Below are 21,043 nucleotides of genomic sequence, written 5' to 3'. Positions count from 1 at the left end.
GTCCATCGAATCTCCTGTAACGCTGTTATATAAGCCCTATATTGGGACAGGGTATCGGCTAGCTGCTCATCAGCTTCATCTCTGTACAGGGAGAGCACGTTCCATGAGAAAATGCGCAAATCGTTATTCCGTTGTCGTTGCCGGGTCCGTCGTTTTAAAATCCGTCCTGACCGAGGCTCCTGTTGTGGCTTCTAACAAGTTGTTTTCCGTGTAGGGTTGTCAGCCCTACCCAACCCCCAACCTGGAGGACCAGTTGGTACACTTTGTCCCGTTTTTAGGCGCGGGAGACTCGCCTTCATCCTTCTTCGTCTGCAGCTTTTCGTTAAGAAAGAGCTCCCAGCGGTCACCACGTGGAGGTGGAGATAGGGTTTGGTAGTAGAGCTGTTGGTGTTGGTTCAGTAGACATTTCCCAGGTTTTATGCTCCATCGTGGGTACCCATCCGCGTTTCGCCCTGGGACCTATACTACCCTTTGACCACCAGGTAGTATGCGCCCCCGTTTATGTCCGCCCGTGTTTATGGTTTCCTACATCAAGCGGGAACCAAGGGTAGAGCTTCCTTAAACGTTCATTTCGGATTAATGGTAATAATGTTTCAAAACTCCTCAATAGAAAGCTTGATAGAAGAAAATACGCGCAGCATTCTCGATAATCGATCTATGTTTATTCTTCTAGGAAGTGGGGAGCAAATAAGTAGTTGCATCCAAGATCAGTTTTTCGGATGCATGGTAGGATCATGCTCTGTGTTATAGCCTAGATTGTTCCAAAATTTCGTGATTTTAGGATGAACTTAACGGGGATTTCGCAGTCAATTATTAAAAATTATAGAGCAAAATTATTTTATTTGACGATTGCGGGAGTCATAAGTCCACATCCAGTTAATGTCGGATTGTATTTCACTTGGATATAAGTCGCATTCATGATGTGTTTGTGATTATACAAAAAGAAGCGATTACCACCTGTAGCCGCTTCCTATCACGCTGCTGGTGGGGCAGAAGCGAGGTAGCGCTTGATGAGTTGCCCCTGGATGACACCTTCAGTCACTTTTTTTTTTTTTAAAAAAAACCTTTATTAAAATTGGTTTATTGTCTGTCCATCCATCTATCATATCCACCATACTCCTATTGGGATGGAATTTGGTGGAAATATGTAAATTGTAAAATGCTAAGGATACAGCGAAAGACTTGATTTTGTGTGGAGTTTAGTTAGTTAGTTTAGGTTACTGGGGGGAGCCGCAGCTCCGAGCACTCAGGCCATTGTTAGGCCCATTGCACTATCCCCGTAAATCGCCCGTTCAGTGGCTTCCCCTCTATGGCGGCCAGAGGCTGAGAGTGTGCCGATTCTTCATTGAAGAAAACCTCACCAAGGTGTCTTCGTCTGAGATCTGACGAGGCCGGGTAGCTGCATAAAAAGTGCAGGGCCGTCTCCTCCTCCCCCTTACAATGGCTGCACATAGCCGAAACCACCTCCCAAATCGAGTTTAAGGGGTAGTGTCCCGTTAAAAGCCCTATTAGGGTTTTCATGTCCCACTTCTTAAGGGACAACAAAAATCCAGCTCTAGTGGCCTTAGACTCTTTCACAAGGAATTTCACTTGCCGGCAAGAGTCCAGATTCCTCCACTCGGTTGGGTGAATCCTTGCAATTTCACTCTTCAGAGTAGACTTGGCAGTAGATATTCGGATTCCAAGAGCTGGTTCTGGCCCTACCATTGTGGATCCAGACCCTTGGCGAACCAGTCTGTCAGCCTCCTCATTACCAGCGATGTTAGAGTGCCCCGGCACCCACATCAAAAATGGTCCGTTTACTCGGCCAAGTTTCAGTAGCACCTGATCACAACTCCACACCAACTGGCTTGATATGTCGTTGCTATTTAGTGCTGATAATGCCGCCCGATTATCGGAACAGATTCGAATGATGCGTCCCCTCCATTTTTGTCGTAGACGTTCTTCTGCTGCCAATGAAATGGCATATATTTCCGGCTGGAATATGGTCTTCACTTTTCCGAGTTGCCGGGCCAGTTTTATAATCGGATTCCCCGAGAACACCCCTGCGCTCGATCCGCCCTCCATGACTGCCCTATCAGTGAAGATTATTCGTCGACCATTCTTCTCTTTCGGTGATTACGACAGTGTATGTCTTGACAAAGACGATTCTGGAAACCATATCTGTCGGCATCAGAGTTACGGGATGTTTGTCAAGGAATTTCCAGATAGACGCATGCCCGTGTGATTGGCCGCCTTTTCACTCCCCAATGGTATCGAGTCTATATGCGTCATTGGCTGCTTCCCGGTTCACCTCCAACTGAATGGGGGGTAAATTTAGGATAGCTTCAAGTACCGCAGTCGGCATAATACTCATTCCTCCAGTAATACTTAGGCAACCAAGTCTCTGAAGATTTAGGATACCTTCAAGTACCGCAGTCGGCGTAGTACTCATTGTTCCAGTAATACTTAGGCAACCAACCCTCTGTTCATTCTCGACTACCAGATGATGCATGCATACATCAAAATGGGTTTTATTACGGATATATACATTCAGTATATTCGTTTTGGTGAAAGTCCCTAGGTCTTACCTATCGCATTCCTACATATCCTGGATATGGTGCTTCCACATTAACTTGGGGTCGAAATGTACTCCTAAATACTTGGCTGTTTGTGCCAGCTGGATTTCCGCCTCTGCTAAGATGGGTAGCGTATAGTTGTCCTACCTGACATTCCTAGTGAACATAACTAGTTCAGTCTTCCCCCTGTTCATCGTGGAGGGGGTGACCGCTTCGATTTTTGAATGGAGTTTGAAAGAGAGGACTTCCTGCTTCATTCCTTCATACCGTTCTTTTCTTCTGCGGAAATGGGGTTTCAAATTATATTCTATCATTATAACATGCACTTTGGAGGGCAACATTTGTTTGTGGCGGAGGGATGGCGTTTTCAATTGCGAGTCTCATTTCTCAGATATTTCAGCAGCTTCAGCTGACAGCTGCCTTGCATATATATTTTTAAGGTTTTGTTTGCAAAACAAAAACTTATTATAATCGGTTCAATGTCTGTCTGTTTGTCTGTCCGCCCGTCTGTCTGTCTGTCTGTCAAACGCACTTTCTCAGAAACGAAATTTGGTGAGAAGGTGGGAAATATGAAAGCCCAGATATGCAGTGAGTGATATCCTTCTACGTTGAGATTTAGGGGGGGAGGGGCTCCCATACATGCAAAAGGGGGGTGTACAATTTTTTTCACCGAATGTAGTAAACTCCTTTGTACTCGTATCAGCTGGCGGATATACTACGGGATGCAAAAAAAAAACAAAAAAATAGTACTGTGTGCGTTTTTGGATATCGAAAGAGCATTAGACAACACATCGCACACAGAGGTACAATCTGAGTCTCAAGGGTGTCGGAAACACCCTGGCATTCTGGATGGGCAAAATGCTAGAAAGCGAGGGAACTATACTGGGCGGGCCTATCAGGGATGGAGCAGTCGAGGGTACTTATTGGGGGATACGAACCTATGCGCATAAAGGATTGCTTAAACCTCACCAAAAAGAACCTCCGAATCATAGTGGAAATTCTCACTGATCCCTTTCGGCTGAACACACTGCCTGCAGGTTATGTGAGGAGCGTGACGAGGGAGGAGGAGGAGTACACGACCTGGGACAGTGTCCGGCACTTGTGCAAAGTAGGTCGAGGGATCTGGGAGAACACTTAATACCAGATGAAAAATTGAAAGATCTGGAAGTAGGGAACATACTAAAGTTCCTAACGGTTATAGGCTTGCTTGAGATACTATGATCAATAGGTACACCATAACTAGTAAAAGGGGCACAATTGTTCTTTAAGGACGCGGTGCGACTTTCCCTTAACAGAATAATAATAATAAGTATCAAAGTATATTCCCGCATATTTAATTATTTTTCACTGTTCATCTGACCTTGACAAACGATCATTTATGTGAGTCCGTCGTACTCATTCATCGTTAGAGCTTCATATTGTTTGCTCCGTGTTTGATAACAGGCATCCACTTCGTAATCTGGTTGATATTCTTCATTGACACGGTGTCTCACCGGGCGTGTGTAAAACAAAACCTTATTAGAATCGATTCAATGTTTGTCTGTCCGTTTGTCTGTCTGTCGCATTAGATTTAATCGCAAACGACTAAACTAATTGCCACGGAATTTGCTGAGAAGGCGTGGTCTGTGAATTCTTTTACATATAGCGGCGCCATTTTGTGTTGAGTTTTAAGGGAGCTTCCTATATATGTGAAAGGGGGGTGTAAATTTGTTTAATCACATGCTTCAGCGACTCTTAGGACCTGCTTCCACAAGTCTTCGTCTTGCAATATAAGGACTTATTTTTTTCTTTCAACAGATCTGCAAGAAGCTCAGCAGAGTTTTTTTTTACGATCCTTATACGACTTGCGGCTAAGTTTCCTGGTCTAGTGTGTTGCGAGCCTGCGCTATCTTCCTGCTTTTAGTCTAATTATAGTAGATTGAACTGTTCACCGCAAACACTTCAGTGACTTTGATATTTCAACTTGAGACTTCCTTTTTATCGATAAAAATCGTATTGTTATTGGTTTTTCCACTGAAAGTTCCCGCATTTTCGTCATTTTTGAAAGTGAAATAATCTCACTTAACCAGCAAAACGAAAAAATGCCGCGTGTTTACACTAAGATCTGTGCTTATAACTCTTTTTCAGGGAGGAGCTGAAAAGTGACTGTTTTTTCAATTTTACATTTAATGTGTTGGGCCAGGTTTTGTTAAAGTGATTTGCACTTTTTAAATTATAAACCTTCTTAGTAGTGTCTAATACTTTTGGCGAAAGCTGTATATGGCAGGAGTAAGAAGACTATATATGGAAGATTCAACTTTCAGCACATATTTCGAAATTTTATGGTGGAGAAAAATTGTTGCGGATCTTCGGCCGCCCACGGTAATTGCGGGTGAAAACCTTCGCGCAGAAGGTCGTTTGTATGGGACGCAGTGCATTGATGTGCGCCCATGTGGTTGCGGGCACACAAGGAAACCATCTAAGTGCCATTGATATACCAATGCACCAATACATTAACCACATGGGTCACGGGTCAGTTAGCTACCTCTTCTCTACCCGAAAAATACCCAATGACAGTTCGTGCCTTTTGGAGTTATCGGCAGATTTTGAACATTTACAATTTTGGAGGATAAAAAAAAAGAAGAAAGAAAGGACTGAATGAACGGTTTTAATTAGGGTTTGTTTCACACCAAACCTTAAGTGAGTTTTTGGACCGATGATGAGTTGAGGCATAAGATATTGATATGATTTTATTCGATTTAACTTCAATGAATTATTTTTTTAATAAACGGATTTTCAATGTTACAAACCATGAAAAAGGAATGGATAAATAATACTTACTCTGTGGGTTGTAACTACTTATTTCAAAAGTAATATTTCCATAGATGCCGCCGTCGGGATCATATGCTTCAAACAAAGGCAATGCAGTCATATCGGTAAGTAAAAGAGGTCTTCCAATTTCTTGGCCCTCGTATCTACCAAAGAAAGTTACGATGATTGGAAGAGTGAATTAGTGAAACAAATGTTTACAGTCCCACCTCAATCGTATAATGTCCTTATTTGTAGGATAGATTATTGTTGGTGCATTGAAATTGTCAGGCACGATTGTGATGTTATATGTTTCTCTAGATTTCAGTGAAATATGTGATGGACCCTCGTCTCCATGGTCGAACGCTTCAATTGTTACCATCCAAATTCCATGAAATCCTTTAAGGAATTTATTTGCGACTAGTTGACCGTATACCTTGTCATCGCCTTGTATTGTAAATAAATCTTCATAGTTCAGCTCGGAATCAATCCCTTCATCGGGTTCGGCTATGGAAATAAATGTTATGATTGTGAGGGTGCATACGTATCAAAGGACGCTGTTTATGTTCATATTTGATATAAAATTAATTTCAAAAACCGCAATGTATTACAGATAACATTTTTTTTTATTTAATTATGAGGTATTTACACTGAAAAACAGGATAAATAATTGAATAAAGGAGTGCTGTGATATTTTTAATTCATTATGAACGTATAATTGGACCCATGATATAAAACAAAAGAATTAAATTGGGAAATATGTTTAATCCTCTAATTATTATAACTTCCATTACCTGGCACAATCAGTATTACTCTGTACGAAATCCACGAGTTTGGAGTGTTGACTTCATCCCTGTCAGTTGCTATCAGCTTTGGTCCAATTAGAGTGCCCTTATTCAAAACGTAAGCTATAATCCCTTATCCATTAAAATTTCAATTTTATATGTTACTAATTACCTTTTTGGTATCCTCTTTGGCAACCGGCAGGAAATCCTTTGGATCTGGTAGCTCGGGAGCGTTGTCGTTAACATCCAAGAGAATCAACGTTAAAGAGGTTGTGTTTTGGTTGGTTCCTGGTATTGAAACAAATTTGAATCTGCTAATATCCATGCTATTCAAAATCCAGATACTCACTTCCATTTCCTTGATAATTATCCTCGATATTAACATGGATTTCATGTTGGGTGATACCATTGTCCCTATCCAAAACAGAGTCACTTTGGAGTTTGACCTGAATAAGACCGCTGGTGACGTTGATCTCAAAAAATTTACGAAGATCAGGAAATTGTGGATAGTTAATCATATATTGGAGGGTATTATGAGGAGCTAAAAAATGAAGGATAGTATGTGAGTAATGTTCATCGTTTAGAACCCACGTTGTTTACTTACGATCACGATCAATGTCAGCTGCTCTAACATAACCAACTGGTGTGTCTGTAGTAGCATTTTCATAGAGCTCCACAGGATTTTTGAATTCCAGGATGTACGGGCTTTTATTATTGATATCGATTATAGAAATTCTTATCTGGAATAAGGAGCAACAGAAAGTTGGTCATTATTCGTGAATTCTAGTAGATATTGACTTTCTTTTGGCCGTTCTAACATCCAGGCAGAAGTTTATTATTCGACTATTTCCTTATTACAATCGACTCCGCCATGTTATTTACATAGTATGCTAGCCTCAAGCCCAAATAAAGGACTTGACTTTGAGGCAACACAGTTTGTACTATCCTCAGTAAAACAAAAATATAATGCTGACATCAGGGAAAGAGATAAATAACGTACAGTTGGAGTCACTCATGGTCGGCGTCACTACGTAGTCCGAGCAAAACAAATACGCGTTTGCATTGGCCAGCCGCGCATTAAATGGTAGCGATGTGGTCAAAGGGTAGTATCGCTTCCAGGGCGAAACGTGGATTGGTACCCACGATGGAGCATAAAACCTGGGAAATGCCTGCTGAACCAACATCAACAACTCTACTACCAAACCCTATCTCCACCTCCACGTGGTGACCGCTGGGAGCTCTTTCTTAACGAAAAGCTGCAGACGGAGAAGGATGAAGGCGAGTCTCCCGCGCCTAAAAACCGGAAAAATTGTACCAACTGGTCCTCCAGGTTGGGGGTTGGGTAGGGCTGACAACCCTACAGAGAAACAACTTTAAGCCACAACAGGAGCCTCGGACTGGACGGATTATACAACGACGAACCCGGCAACGACAACGGAACAACGATTTACGCATTTTCTTATTGAACGTGCGCTCCCTGTACAGAGATGAAGCTGATAAGCAGCTAGCCGATACCTTGTCCCAAGGGCTGATGTAACAGCGTTACAGGAGATGCGTTGGACAGGGACCGGTTTCCTGGAGAAGAGCCGCTATACCATATATTATAGCGGCCATCCAGCAAACCATGTGCTCGGAGTAGGTTTCTTAGTCAGCCAGAAAATGAAACCTGCTGTTATCGGCTTTGAAAACATAAGCGAACGGCTATGCACTCTGCGCTTGCGAGGCAAGTTTAAAAATATAAGTATCATAAACGTTCACGCCCCTACAGAGGACTTTGCAGAGTCGGAGAAGGCTACCTTCTACGAGGCAGTAGAACGAACTCTCGAAGCCTTTCCCAGATATGATATTAAAATCATACTTGGGGATTTTAACAGCCAAGTAGGGAAGGAACCCGTACTCAGGCGATACGTTGGCTCTCATAGCTTACACGAAAATACAAATGATAACGGACTGCGGATTATTCAATTAGCAGGGTCACACGAAATGGTTGTTGGAAGTACCTGGTTTGCGTGGAAAGCAGTCCACAAACATACATGGGCCTTTCAACCAAATTGACCACGTGTTGATCGAACGAGGCCACCTCTCAGCCTTGATGAATGTCAGAACTTATAGGGGGGCCAATATAGACTCGGGTCACTATCTCGTTGGCATGGTGCTTCGAGCTCGAATAACAACATCACCTAGAATCCCTCTCACAATCAGGTGGAAGTTAACACTGAAGCCATCCATAACACGCCGCAATAACCGCAGTCAACAGAGGACCTGGAGATGAAGCATCAACAAATGATCTTAACAATCACCTGAAGAACGTTATCATGGATACGGCCACAAACATACTTGGCCCCAGCTGCAAAAGGAGTCGGAACGGCTGCTTCAACGATGAATGCCGGATACCGAGTAATGTTGCATTCTCAAAGAACGCGGGCACGCGCAGAGACTTATCACGAATTCCGTCGAGCGGAGAAGCGACTTCACAGACGGAAAAAGGAAGCCTGAGAGAACCAAGAAGTCTGTGAACTAGAAAAGAACATGGAGCAACCGCACCAGGCGCGGAAGTTTTACCAACAAGTCAGCAGGATGAAGCCTTATACACTTCGAGGTTCATCCTGCCGAGACAAAGAGGGGAATCTGATTTCCGACAGAGGAGCGACGGGTTGAGTACTTTGATGAGCTACTGAACAACCAGAACATCCGCGAGTTGTAGGTCCCGCCAAATGAAGACGACGGACAAATACCGCCACCACCAAGTTTAGGAGAAACAGTCCGTGCAATTCATCGGCTAAAAAATCATAAGTCGCCAGGAGCCGAAGGAATTACAGCCGAATTGGTTAAATATGGAGGCGACCAGTTACACCAAGTGGTTTATCAACTTATGCTCAAGGTATGGGACAGCGAATCAATGCCTGACGATTGGCTACGAGGCATTATCTGTCTCAGACATAAAAAGGGAGATATCACACAGTGCAGCAATTTTAGAGGTATCACATTGCTGAGTACCATCTATAAGATATTCTCCACTATCTTGCTAGGCCGGATAGCCCCATACACCCAGAACATCATTGGCCCATACCAAAGAGGCTTCACTCCAGGCAAATCAGCAACAGATCAGATTTTCTCTCTGCGGCAAGCGATGGAATATGGACAACAGTTGCACCATCTATTCATCGACTTTAAAGCCGCCTATGATAGCATAGCCAGGGTAAAACTGTAAACGGCCATGAGAGAATTCGGTATCCCGACGAAATTAATAAGACTGACTAGGCTGATCCTGGCTGATGTGTCAGGCCAGATAAAAGCAGCAGGATCACTCTCAAGATCATTCAACATCAACAACGGTCTACGACAAAGGGATGCCCTATAATGCGTCCTCTTTAACCTGGCCCTCGAGAAAATGATCCGTGATGCTGAGGTAAATGCAAGAGGTACGATCCTCTTCAAGTCCACCCAACTACTGGCCTATGCTGACGATATCGACATCATGGGAAGAACCACACGAGGCGTAGAAACTGCCTTAATCAAGATTGAGCAGGCGGCGCGAGATCTTGGGCTGCACATCAATGAAGGTAAAACAAAATATATGGTGGCCACGTCAGCACCGTAGACGAACCAACCCACAATATCAAACCGCACTGGTCAAACAGGAAGAATAGGGATAGGAGAATACAACTTTGAGACTGACAATTTCTTCTATCTAGGGTCGAAAATCACAACCGATAACAGCTACGATGATGAAATCCGCGCACGGTTGTTGTCAGCCAACAGAGCCTATTTCAGCTTACAAAAACTGTTCCTCTCGAAACGTCTCATCATAGGATCAAAGCTCTTACTGTACAAGACTATGATCTTGTCAGTTCTCATTTCCTCGGAGACTTGGGTTCTTAGCAAGAAAAATTGTTAACTCTTGGCCGCGTTCGAGAAAAGAATCCTCCGAAGAATGTTTGGCCCCCTACATGAGGATGGACGATTCCGTAGCCTACACAATGATGAAATCTATGAGCGATATCATGACGTCCGGTTCTGGATAAAATCCGGCTCAATAGGTTACGGTGGGCGGGTCACTTAATCCGTATGGATGAGGATATGGCAGCCTGGAAAGTCTATAAGGGCAATATCTATGGTAGAAAAAGAAGACGAGGCAGACCCTGCCTAAGATGGAGCGATGGCGTAGGCCAGGACGCCAGACATCTTTTAGGGATATCGAATTGGTGGACCTCGGCGCAAAACCGGGATGTCTGGAGTTCCTTATTAAGGCAGGCCTAGACCGGATACCAATTGTTGCGCCGTCGATGATGATGGAGTCACTCATGGACAACACCCGGTTGGTGGGGCAGTGCAGAGACACGCTCAACCGTCTGGGCGGCACGCTCAAGATAACTCTCCTCTGGGTTCCCGGGCATAGGAACATAAAAGGGAATGAGCGGGCTGACGGATTGGCCAGGCAAGGCTCTACTCTTGGCAGTCCCTCGGGGAACACAGTCGGTGTTCCGCTGGCGGCTGTCGGGGGTCGAGTCTACTCGCACTACCTAGCAGCCGCGGGCCTGAGATGGCGAAGGCTTACAAGCTGTGCCAAATCAAGGAGAATTTGGCCCGCTTATAACATAGCCCGATCACGAGAGCTCCTGTGCCAGACGCGTGCAAATGCATTCAAGATTACGGCGGTCTGCACGGGGCACTGGCCCATAGGGGACCATGCCGCTAGGCTCGGCTTACCCTACAACTCGCATTGCCGAAGCTGCGGAGAAGGAAGGGAAACCCTCATGCACTTTCTCTGCGATTGCCCGGCTCTGGCTCGAGTCAGGCTGCGGACACTGGGTAAACCATTCTTTCGGGACCTCAGTGAGATTTGTAGTTACAGGGTCGGAGAGCTGCTTTCCTTCGTGAATGCTACTGGCCGGCTCTGAAGATCCGAGCCAGCTGGACTCCGCTTCCCTGTTCCTATAACAACAGTTTGTGGCATCAAAACGGCGCACCAAAGCGCTAATTGTGCTCCTCGGAGCGGCCACTGATACCTACCTACCTACCCATGGACAACGTCAGTACGCAGTCCGAGCAAAACAAGTACTTGTCTGCACGGTAAATATTGGCACCCTCACTAGAAAGATGGAAGAACTCGCAACAGCCCTTTGAAAACGGCGCATTGATATTTGCGCTTTACTAGAAACCCGATGGTATGCTGTTGAAAACTAGAACATAGAACGCGAACGCGGTAAAAGTGGCTATAAACTTCCCTATTTTGGTGTTGGCCATTAAGGAAGTCGAGGAATTTGATGATCGGCTGATGAATTTGACCATTATATCAGCTGAAGGCATGGTTAACTTCTTCACTGCATATTCACCCTAGACAGGTTGACCTGATGCTGAGAAAGATGCATTCTGGCCACTTTTCGATGCAAAGACCTGTAACGCGCCTGCTGATGACTATATTTTCATTGCGGGCGACCTTAATGGTCATGTGGGTGAAAAGGCAGACGATAATAGGTGCCATAGGGGAAAAGGGTTTGGAGCACGCAATGAGGGTGACGAGCGCATGCGGACACTCACGACTTCTTACTTGTATTCATTGCAAAGCCGTACCCTAAGAGACCACCGCATCTCAACTATGATACGACCGTTGAAGCAGCATGAGGAACGCATTGGTCCGCCGCGCAATAAATGGTGGCGATTACATTTAAAAAAGTCCGGAAACCGGAAGCTAGACGCTTCAGGTATAAAAGGTTTTGGGTATTTCTTTTATAAAGACATCTGAGTGTCTATGTGTCCCTTTAGTACGTAGCACGTAATATCTGCATATATTATGTGAGAATGTACACTTTCGGATGATATTGACATTCAAAATCTTAAATTTGGAAAGAAGTGATAGCTTTGACCTATTATAACCTTGTTAGTAATAGTGCGATTTCCACCAATTATGCTCTATATTATAGCCTACATTGTTGCAAAATTTCATGATTCTAGGATGAACTTAAGCGGGGTTTTACAATCAATTACTAAAAATTATAATAATACACTATTATTAACTTTATTTGAACAGATATCAGAATGGAGGGTATTTCGGAGTCTAGGCATCCGGCTGATTTTTTTTTCAGATTTTTCGGTTGGGTAGTTTCTGAGAATGGGTCCGTGAAAGAAATTATCACTTTCGACCCTCCGCACTCCCCATCTTTCCAACAAATGTCAAAATTAAGACTGGCTTCGAAAAGTACTAAATGAGGCCTTTCGTTTGATACCCTATATGACTATATTTACCCCCTTTTGCATGTATGCGAACATCGAATGATGTAACTCACTATATGCGTGAGCGTTTACAGTTCTCATCTTCCCACCAAATTTGGTGTCGATCGCTATAACCGTTGCCGGGAAAAATGAGTGTGACAGACAGACAGTGAAACGGATGCACCAATGGCTAAAAGAAGCAAAAAGCCCAACGGAGGCATAGAATCCAAGCTAATGGAACTAACACTCCATAAAGTAAAAGCAGCTATTCCATGAACAGTTAATAAACTGAACAGCCCCGCGAAGCAATATCAGAATGGTGGTCGTCTGTGGAGAGTGTGGAGAAAATATGAGAGGTTTCAGTCGGTGAAAGTCCGGCATGTGCGTCCTCGATTCTAGATGCGTATCCATGATGGATTCCTCCAGCCAAAAAAAAAAAGACAGATAGACAGATCAAACAAAGACGAACTGAAGAGAGATCGTTGGACGACAAAAACCGTGATAACACCCACCGCATATGGTCAAGACGCGCGACAACAGGAAGTACCCCAGGGCCAAGAAAAGAAGCTCGTCAACTATGAGATCTCAATCAACGTCAAAGATGGTAAATGATAAGGTACAGGCAAGCCCAATAAACGCCAGAAGTGAAGGAGCGTTTAAAAAGAGCTACTCCGCCAGGGCTCATAGAGAAGAGAGTCCCGTTCCGGGGGAATCACCCTTCATCCAACTTGGGGCAAAAATAGTTGAACTGTCTGAGTTTATCAAGGACAAGCACACGAGCACCACCTTGCCAGTATTGGTGCAAACCTTTATGGTATGCTGGGCTAAGTGCCAGATTAGTGCTAATCATGTATGATCCATCTGAAACTACACCGCCACATTAAATGGCAACGCAAATGTGAGCTTTGTTCAAGGCCTGCCAAGATTTTAACAGGACAGAGGTGATTTCAGTATTAACTTGAAAGCTACTTGTCCGCGCAAAGTCACCAACCCAAATCGTATTCCAAATCATCGTCCAGTATTGCGTATCATATACAAATGGCTCTTTGGTTTCATTTTCAGCTTTTTATATCTATACCTACGTATGACAAAGGACCTTGTTTTCTGGCTTAAGGAACTTGGCGTTCACCCCTTATCGTTGCGTGCATATACATACATTCCTCAATAGTTATTATCTGGAGGTAAAACTAGGATTTTGCAGGGGAGCTATAGGTGGTCACCGTAGTGTGTTTTGCCGTGCGAAATTCTGCGCTAGTTTATATACTAACCTTAAACCAACGGAGTAGTTAGTTTAGTTTAGTTTATTGGGGGAAGCCGCAGCTTCAAGCAGGTCATTGTCAGGCCCGTAAATCGCCCATTGAATGGATTTTCTCTTATGGCGGCCAGAGGCTGAGAGTGGGCAAATTCTTCATTGAAGAAAACCTGACCAGGGGTGTCTTCGTCTGAGATCTGAAGAGGCCGGGTAGCTGCATAAAAAGTGCAGGCCCGTCTTCTCCTGCTCCTCGCATTGGCTGCCCATAACCGAAACCACCATCCCAATCTTTTCCATATGGTAGTTTAAGGAGCAGTGTCCCGTTAAAAGCCCTACTACGATTTCCATGTACCACTTCTTAAAGGATAACAAAAAAGTTCTTTCACAAGGATTTTCGCTAGCCGCGAAGAGTTCAAATTCCCCAGTCGGCTGCATGAATCCTTGCAATTTCACCCTTCAGAGTAGATTTGACAGTAGATAGTCGGATGCCAAGAGCTGGCCCTTTTCAAAGACGAATCTGGAAACTATACGATTGGCCGGCATCAGAGCTACCGGATGTTTGTCAAGGAATTCCCAGATAGACGCATGACCGTGTGATTGGCCGCGTTTCCACGCTCTAATGGTGTCGAGTCTACATGCATCGTTGGCTGCTTTCCATTTCACCTCCAAGTGAATGGGGGCTAGATTTAGGATAGCGTTAAGTACTGCAGTCAACGTAGTACTCATTGTTCCAGTAATACTTAGGCAACCGAGCCTCTGTTCACTCTCGGCCACCAGGCGATACATGCTTACATCAAAATGGGTGTCATTATGGGTGTATACATCCAATGTATCCGTTTTGGTGAAAGTCCACAGGTCTTACCTATTGCATTTCTACAGGACCAGAGCAATCTGCAGGATTTCTGAGCTGGATTTCCGCCCCTGTTAAGTGCTCTGAATAAACAAACCCAATGGCTGCAAATTAAGTAATGCATTCAGAGTTGCGCCGAATGTCGTGCTTATGGCACCAGTGATACCTAAACACACAGTGTTTTACAGTGTGTGTGCGGAGTTGCCAAATCTCCCATCAGGTGCGTCCCTTCGTGCGGATAAGGGAATGCTCGGCGAATGTGTCATGAGCATGCACATGCACGCATCCGGAGATGTGCGTGTATGGGCATGCTTATGCGCAGGCCGGGTAGGTGGGAAGTAAACGCCCACCCGTGGATAAAAATTGTCTATGGGAAGGACACCCAGAAATTAAACCAAATATGGAAGAGGAGAAAAGTAGTTTTTTTACGGTGCAGGGCTTCGGAAACCCAGTGCCGGCGGTTTTTGGGAGTGAGCAAGCGGGCTCCCGGCCGTCGATATCCAACGACCGCAGTGCCTCAGTAGTGGGAAACTTGGCTACTGTGGCATCTAATGCTACAAGAGATAATGGTGGAGTGGAAATTAGGTCCACACCGGATCCTTTTAGGAGGAGTTCGAAGCTTGGGAGATCACCACCGAGAACAATAGTTCTTTTTGGTAGTCGAGATTCGTCGCGGGACTCTGAAAGAAATACGAATAGTCCCTTAATCAAGGTCATTCCTTGTGGCGCAAGGCGCGAAAGCAACCGGGAACATACCGGAATGGCGTTCGTTACACTCGGGGAACGAATAAATGAACTGTGCGAGTTCATCAAGGAGAGGCGGAATATCCACCAAAATATTCGAGCCTTGATAAGAGGCATTAAATTGTCTTATATCAAGGCACTCGAAGAAAAGAATTCCCAAGCGTCAGTTGGCAAGGTTACAAGGGAAACGCGGGTGACGCCTTCCCATGATAAGGCAGGCGGGAAGACAGGAAAACGGGCTAGAGACGGTACCAGCGAGCCTCTTGGACCACAGCAAGTCCCGAAGAAGAAAAAAGCCTCTTCACCAAAGAAGGCGGAGCCGGCGAGAGTACCCGCGAAAGTCGGTAATCTCACGATTGCAGCCACAACACCTACAAAAGTGGAAGAAACCAACGCCCGGAGGCCCGAACAATGGACTAAGGTGAGCAACAAGAGGAAAAAGGACAAAAAGAAGCTCCGCCCGGAAATAATAATTGTTTCCAAGAAGGGAAATATGTCCTATGCCGACATCCTCCGAAAGGTGAAGTCAGACTCGGAATTGAAGGATTTGGGGGATAGTGTGAGCCGTATCAGGCGAACACAGAGAGGGGATCTGAAGCTGGAGTTAAGTAAAGTAAGTAAATAAATAAAGTAAAATGGAGTTAAGTAAGGCCGATAACTTCCGCGGGAAGGTGGAAAGTGTACTTGGAGAGGAAGCTGAGGTAAGAGCTCGGAAACAGGAGATAGTGGTTGAATGCAAGGACCTAGATGAAGTCACCTCACGGGAGGACATCTGTGCTGCGCTAAAGCAGCAGTTCAACCTTGGCGATATAGACCAGAGTGCCATAAAAAGGATGAAGAAGGCATATGGTGGCACACAGACCGCTATTATTAGTTTGCCGGCGGAATCAGCTATTAAGTTAATTACCGCGGGCAAGGTAAGAGTAGGTTGGGTCGTGTGCAGGCTCAGGGAGCAAATCTCTCTAAAGAGGTGCTTCAGATGCCTCGATTTCGGCCATTTTGCGGCGGCATGCACTAGCCAGCATGATAGGTCGAGGAGTTGCAGGAAGTATGGGGAAGAGGGCCACCTCATCAAAGATTGCACCGGAGATCCACGGTGTATGTTATGTAGTGGGAAAGAGGGCGTGGACAGCCGGCATATTGCGGGAAGCAGCAGATGTCCGGTATATAGGAGGGAGCTGAACCGCACAGGCAAATGAGATTGATACAAATCAATCTCAATCACTGTGAGGGAGCTCAGGACCTGCTCTCGCAAACCATTCGAGAGTCGAATGTCGATGTCGCGGTTATTTGCGAGCCGTACAGAAACTACGGCGGTGCGACTTGGGCGGTGGATGCGTCTGGCAACGCCGCAATCTGGGCGTGCCATTCAGGAAGTCATGGCCCCCCCGGCAGCCGGTTTTATAAGGACGAAGGTCAACGGTGTCCATATTTACAGCTGCTACGCTCCTCCTAGCGCAACCTTAGCACAATATGAGGAGATGTTAGACAGTCTGGTGTTGGATGCTAGAGACCGCAGCCCTAAAATCATTGCGGGCGATTTCAATGCGTGGGCCCTGGAGTGGGGAAGCCGATCGACGAACACCAGAGGTCAAATTCTGTTGGAGTCATTTGCGGAGTTGGACATCGTGCTGGCCAACGTTGGATGCGTGCCCACATTTCGAGGAAGAGCACTTCACTGGTGAGGGAGATGGCTTGGCAAGTGAGTGAGCACTACTCCCACAGTGACCACCAGGCCATCTTCCTCCGCATTGGGAACCGGGGAAGCAGTCAACGACGATCTGGAGGTGGAAAGGCTAAGGCGGTTGGCTGGTCTATCGGAGCTTTCGACGAGGAGATATTCCTGGCCGCATTGGAGGGAGCCCATGATCCGGATGGAACAGCGGTGGAAAGGGTCACACAGCTGTCTCAGCGTGTAACCGAAGCATGCGATGCTACGATGCCACGACGACGTTTGCACCACGGCAAGAGGCCAAACTACTGGTGGAACACGGAGATCGCTGCCTTGAGATCCTCTTGTCTCCGAGCGAGGAGACTTTCCCACAGGACAAGGGGAAGGCCGGAGCACCAGGAGCGTGAGGAGGAATACAGGGATCTGCGAAGCAACCTTAAGAAGGCCATTCGGAGAAGCAAGCGGGAATGCTACCAGAAGCTCTGCATGGAGGCTAATACGAATCCGTGGGGTACAGCCTACCAAGTTGTAATGAAGAAGATCCGCGGGCGAAAATCACCTCAAGTGACATGTCCACGGCTCTTGTTGCAAATAATTACAACTCTTTTCCCGCAGCAGGAGCAGGACGAAAAAGAACCCCAACTGGCAGCTCAGCAGGACGTCTTCTCGATCCCTGATCTTACCGAAGAGGAACTTTGGGAAATCTGCAGACGTAGTAGGGACAGCAAGGCTCCGGAATTGGACGGAATTCCGAACAGGGCTCTGAAGGTGGCGATCAAGGCCAGACCAAGGTGGTTTGCAAGCACATTCGAATCGTGCATGGCGGAAGGAGTGTTTCCCGCCCAGTGCAAGAGGCAGAAGCTGGTCTTGCTACCGAAGCCCCGAAAACCACCCGGCGTGCCCTCTTCATATCGCCCTATTTGTCTCTTAGACACCATGGGGAAGATGTTGGAGAGGGTGATATACAACAGGCTGCTCCCGTTCATCGAGCTTGCGGGTGGTCTTTCAGAGCGGCAATATGGGTTTCGGCGAGCCCGTTCTACGGTCGATGCAGTAGCAAAGGTCGTGGAATTGGCTCGAAATGCAATGGCCATGGGCAAATGCTGTGCTCTGGTGACGCTGGACGTCAAAAATGCTTTTAACTCAGCCAACTGGGGCTGGATTAAGGGCGCTTTGACCAAACTGGGTGTTCGTAGCTACTTGGTTCGGCTCATTGAGAGTTACTTTTCGGACAGACTTCTCTGGTATGAGACGGACGACGGGCCGAAGGAGTACATTGTGACAGCAGGTGTGCCTCAAGGTTCTGTATTGGGACCGCTGCTGTGGAACATAATGTACAACGGAGTGCTTGACCTTCGCGTGCCGGAGGAGACAACGCTGATTGGTTTTGCGGACGACTTGGCTGTAGTTGCAATTGCAAACCATCCCGAGGACGTGGAGCTTTATGCAAATGAAGCCATTCATACCATCAAGTCATGGTTACGAATGGCCAAGCTGGACCTGGCGGACGAAAAGACGGAGGCGGTCCTCATTACCAACCGTAGGAAGAACAACACGGTTACCATCCAGGTTGATAATCGTGAGGTCGTCTCAAAATCGGTTGTCAAATACCTGGGGGTGATGATCGATGCCAAGCTGAGTTTCAAGGGACACTTATATTATGCGCGAGAGAAGGCAGCAAATGCCAGCTCATCCCTTGCAAGGATGATGCCTAACGTGGGAGGGCCGAAGTATAGTCGCAGGCGCGGGAGTGGTGAGGTCGATCCTGCTATACGCGGCTCCTGTCTGGGCGGGAGCGTTGAACCACGCTGTCAACCGGAGGAAGATATGTTCGGCATACCGGCCAATTGCGTTAAGGGTGTGCAGCGCATTTAGGACGGCGTCGACGAAGGCAGTGTGTTATCGCAGGAATGATCCCTATAGATCTTCTAGCTAGCGAGGCACACTGGCTCCACGAAAAACGGAAGGCAAATCCAGCCGAGGTGAATGCGGATTTCCGAAAAGCCATTAGGAGAGAGTTGTGTGGCAAGTGGCAACAACGATGGGATAACTCTGACAAGGGCAGGTGGACCCATACATTGATCTCGTGTATCGAGAAATGGGTCAACCGAAAGCACGGAGAATTGAATTACCACCTGACACAGTTCCTTCCGGGACACGGTGGCTATAGGAAGTACTTGTGTCGCTTCGAGTTGGGCGAGTCTCTCAACTGTCCTGAATGCGGTGCTACACCCGAGGACCCGGAGCACGTTATGTTCCATTGTCCCAGATTTCTGCAGCAGAAAAGGAGGTTAAACAGCATCTTAGGGGCGGACATCGAGCTCTCGAACCTGGTGGAAGAGATGCTGAAGTCGGAGGAAAACTGGATGGCGGTAAATGAGGCAATAGCCGTGGTGCAGACAAAACTCCAGGAGTTGGATCGAGCTCGGCAGGCGGCGCGACGGAGACGTGACATGGACGAGCTAGTATAGCGAACCAGAGCCTCCCCCGCGAAGTAATACTTCACGGTGGTCCCGCGGGGAGGGGCGGAAGAGTGGGGGTGGCTTTAGTGGATGCGAATCCCACACACTGCTGCAACCTGGCGCAGTAGGGTCTTTCTAAGATTTCCACCTCCATCCATAAAAAAAAAAAAAAAAACAATGGGTGTGCACATCCAATGTATCCGTTTTGGTGGAAGTCCACAGGTCTTACCTATTGCATTTCTACAGGACCAGAGCAATCTGCAGGATTTCTGAGCTGGATTTCCGCCCCTGTTAAGTGCTCTGAATAAACAAACCCAATGGCTGCAAATTAAGTAATACATTCAGAGTTGCGCCGAATGTCGTGCTTATGGCACCAGTGATACCTAAACACACAGTGCTTTACAGTGTGGCTAATTTACAGCGAAAACTCTTTTCTTTTACCTTAACCCATCACATTTCGCATGCCTAGGCGAACATGGAAGTAATGATTTCAATGTATATTACATTACTACCTGAGGCCTAAGTCCGACGCAGAGGTTCTCCTTCACAGCCCATAAGCTGTAAGAGAGTATTTCATCTTTATATCTAAATGTTTGTTCCAAAGAAGCTTTTTGTCTAGAATAACTCCCAAATATTTCACTTCTTCAGAGAGTTGAAGGGTTGTACCTCTCATCTCTGGAAGGCAAAGACCATTCAGTTTCCTCATGCTTGTAAATAATACCATTGTGGTTCTATTTGGATTTACTGGAAGTCCATGCCTGAGGCACCAATTGTCAATGAAATCAACGGCGCGTTGTGTATTTCTACACACCACTCCGAGATCTTGACTAACAGCTACCACAATCACGAGTCGACCAACATATTCTACAGAAGTGGCGATAGAGAGGGCAGCCTTCCGTCGCTTCCTTTGTTAGCTAGCGATCGATACCCACTTCAGCACACAACAATCTCTGTGTTAGCACAGCATAGATCCACTTTTTTAAAGTTTCATCAACACCATGCTTTCTGGCGGCATTACAAAGCTTATGGAAGGGAGCACAGTCAAACGCCCCGTCAATGTCCACGAACCCCGCCAGCGGAGTTCCATGAACACCCCCATCGTGTACTCGCCTCTTAGATTTGCGTTCTCTCCGTCTCTCTTTGAAACCGAAGAGTGAAGAGCATACTCACTGGACTTTCCACGTTGCTAAGCATGTTGCTTTTCATTTAGTGGGTGCGAGCCTAGCATCTTCTCGCGAATGTCATGCTCAACCAGTTTCTCCAGACATTTTGTTTTCGTTGAAATGTCTGGAGAAACTGGTTAAGCTAATTTGTCTGAAGTTCTTTGTATTTGAATAGTCATCTTTTCCAGGGTTAGGTATGAAGACCACCATAACCTTCTCCCAAGTGGAAGGCATATAGCCCAGAGCAAGACATCGTCGAAAGATATTTCTTAGAAATTGCTCTCATTGCTCTATACCTCCTTGAAGCATTGTTGGGTAGATACCATCGATACCAGATGCTTTGAAGTGTTTAAATGCTGCTCTCGCCGTATTCCAATTCACCTTGCAACACCTTCGTGTTGAAGGGTTTGCAGAAACCGCCAATTCTCTTGTTCCCACTTCTGCGACTGTTCTTCAGGGGTGGTGTACTACCAAGAGGGTCTGCATAGACTCAACTCTGGAGTTCTTGAAAGTACTATCCGGTTTTCTAGGAGAATCCAGCCTGGCCGATTCATCTA

The 21,043-nt window shown here is 46.1% G+C and overlaps 1 protein-coding gene across 1 annotated transcript in view; it reads right to left on the bottom strand.

The window, feature by feature from the left end:
- LOC119660144 (cadherin-23-like) overlaps positions 1-21,043 on the bottom strand; it is a 189,542-nt gene that overhangs the window by 18,155 nt on the left and 150,344 nt on the right. The window contains exons 19-24 of the mRNA XM_038068544.1: positions 6,735-6,870; positions 6,480-6,671; positions 6,303-6,418; positions 6,140-6,236; positions 5,576-5,852; positions 5,379-5,512 (exon numbers count right to left, since the gene is read on the bottom strand). Coding sequence (XP_037924472.1) covers positions 5,379-5,512; positions 5,576-5,852; positions 6,140-6,236; positions 6,303-6,418; positions 6,480-6,671; positions 6,735-6,870 — 952 coding nt within the window. The remainder of the gene's footprint in view (positions 1-5,378; positions 5,513-5,575; positions 5,853-6,139; positions 6,237-6,302; positions 6,419-6,479; positions 6,672-6,734; positions 6,871-21,043) is intronic.

This window comes from Hermetia illucens, chromosome 6, assembly GCF_905115235.1.
Source record: "Hermetia illucens chromosome 6, iHerIll2.2.curated.20191125, whole genome shotgun sequence".
Lineage (NCBI taxonomy): Eukaryota > Metazoa > Arthropoda > Insecta > Diptera > Stratiomyidae > Hermetia > Hermetia illucens.
Note: the sequence above shows the minus strand (reverse complement) of the source record. Positions and strands in the feature narration are given on the sequence as shown.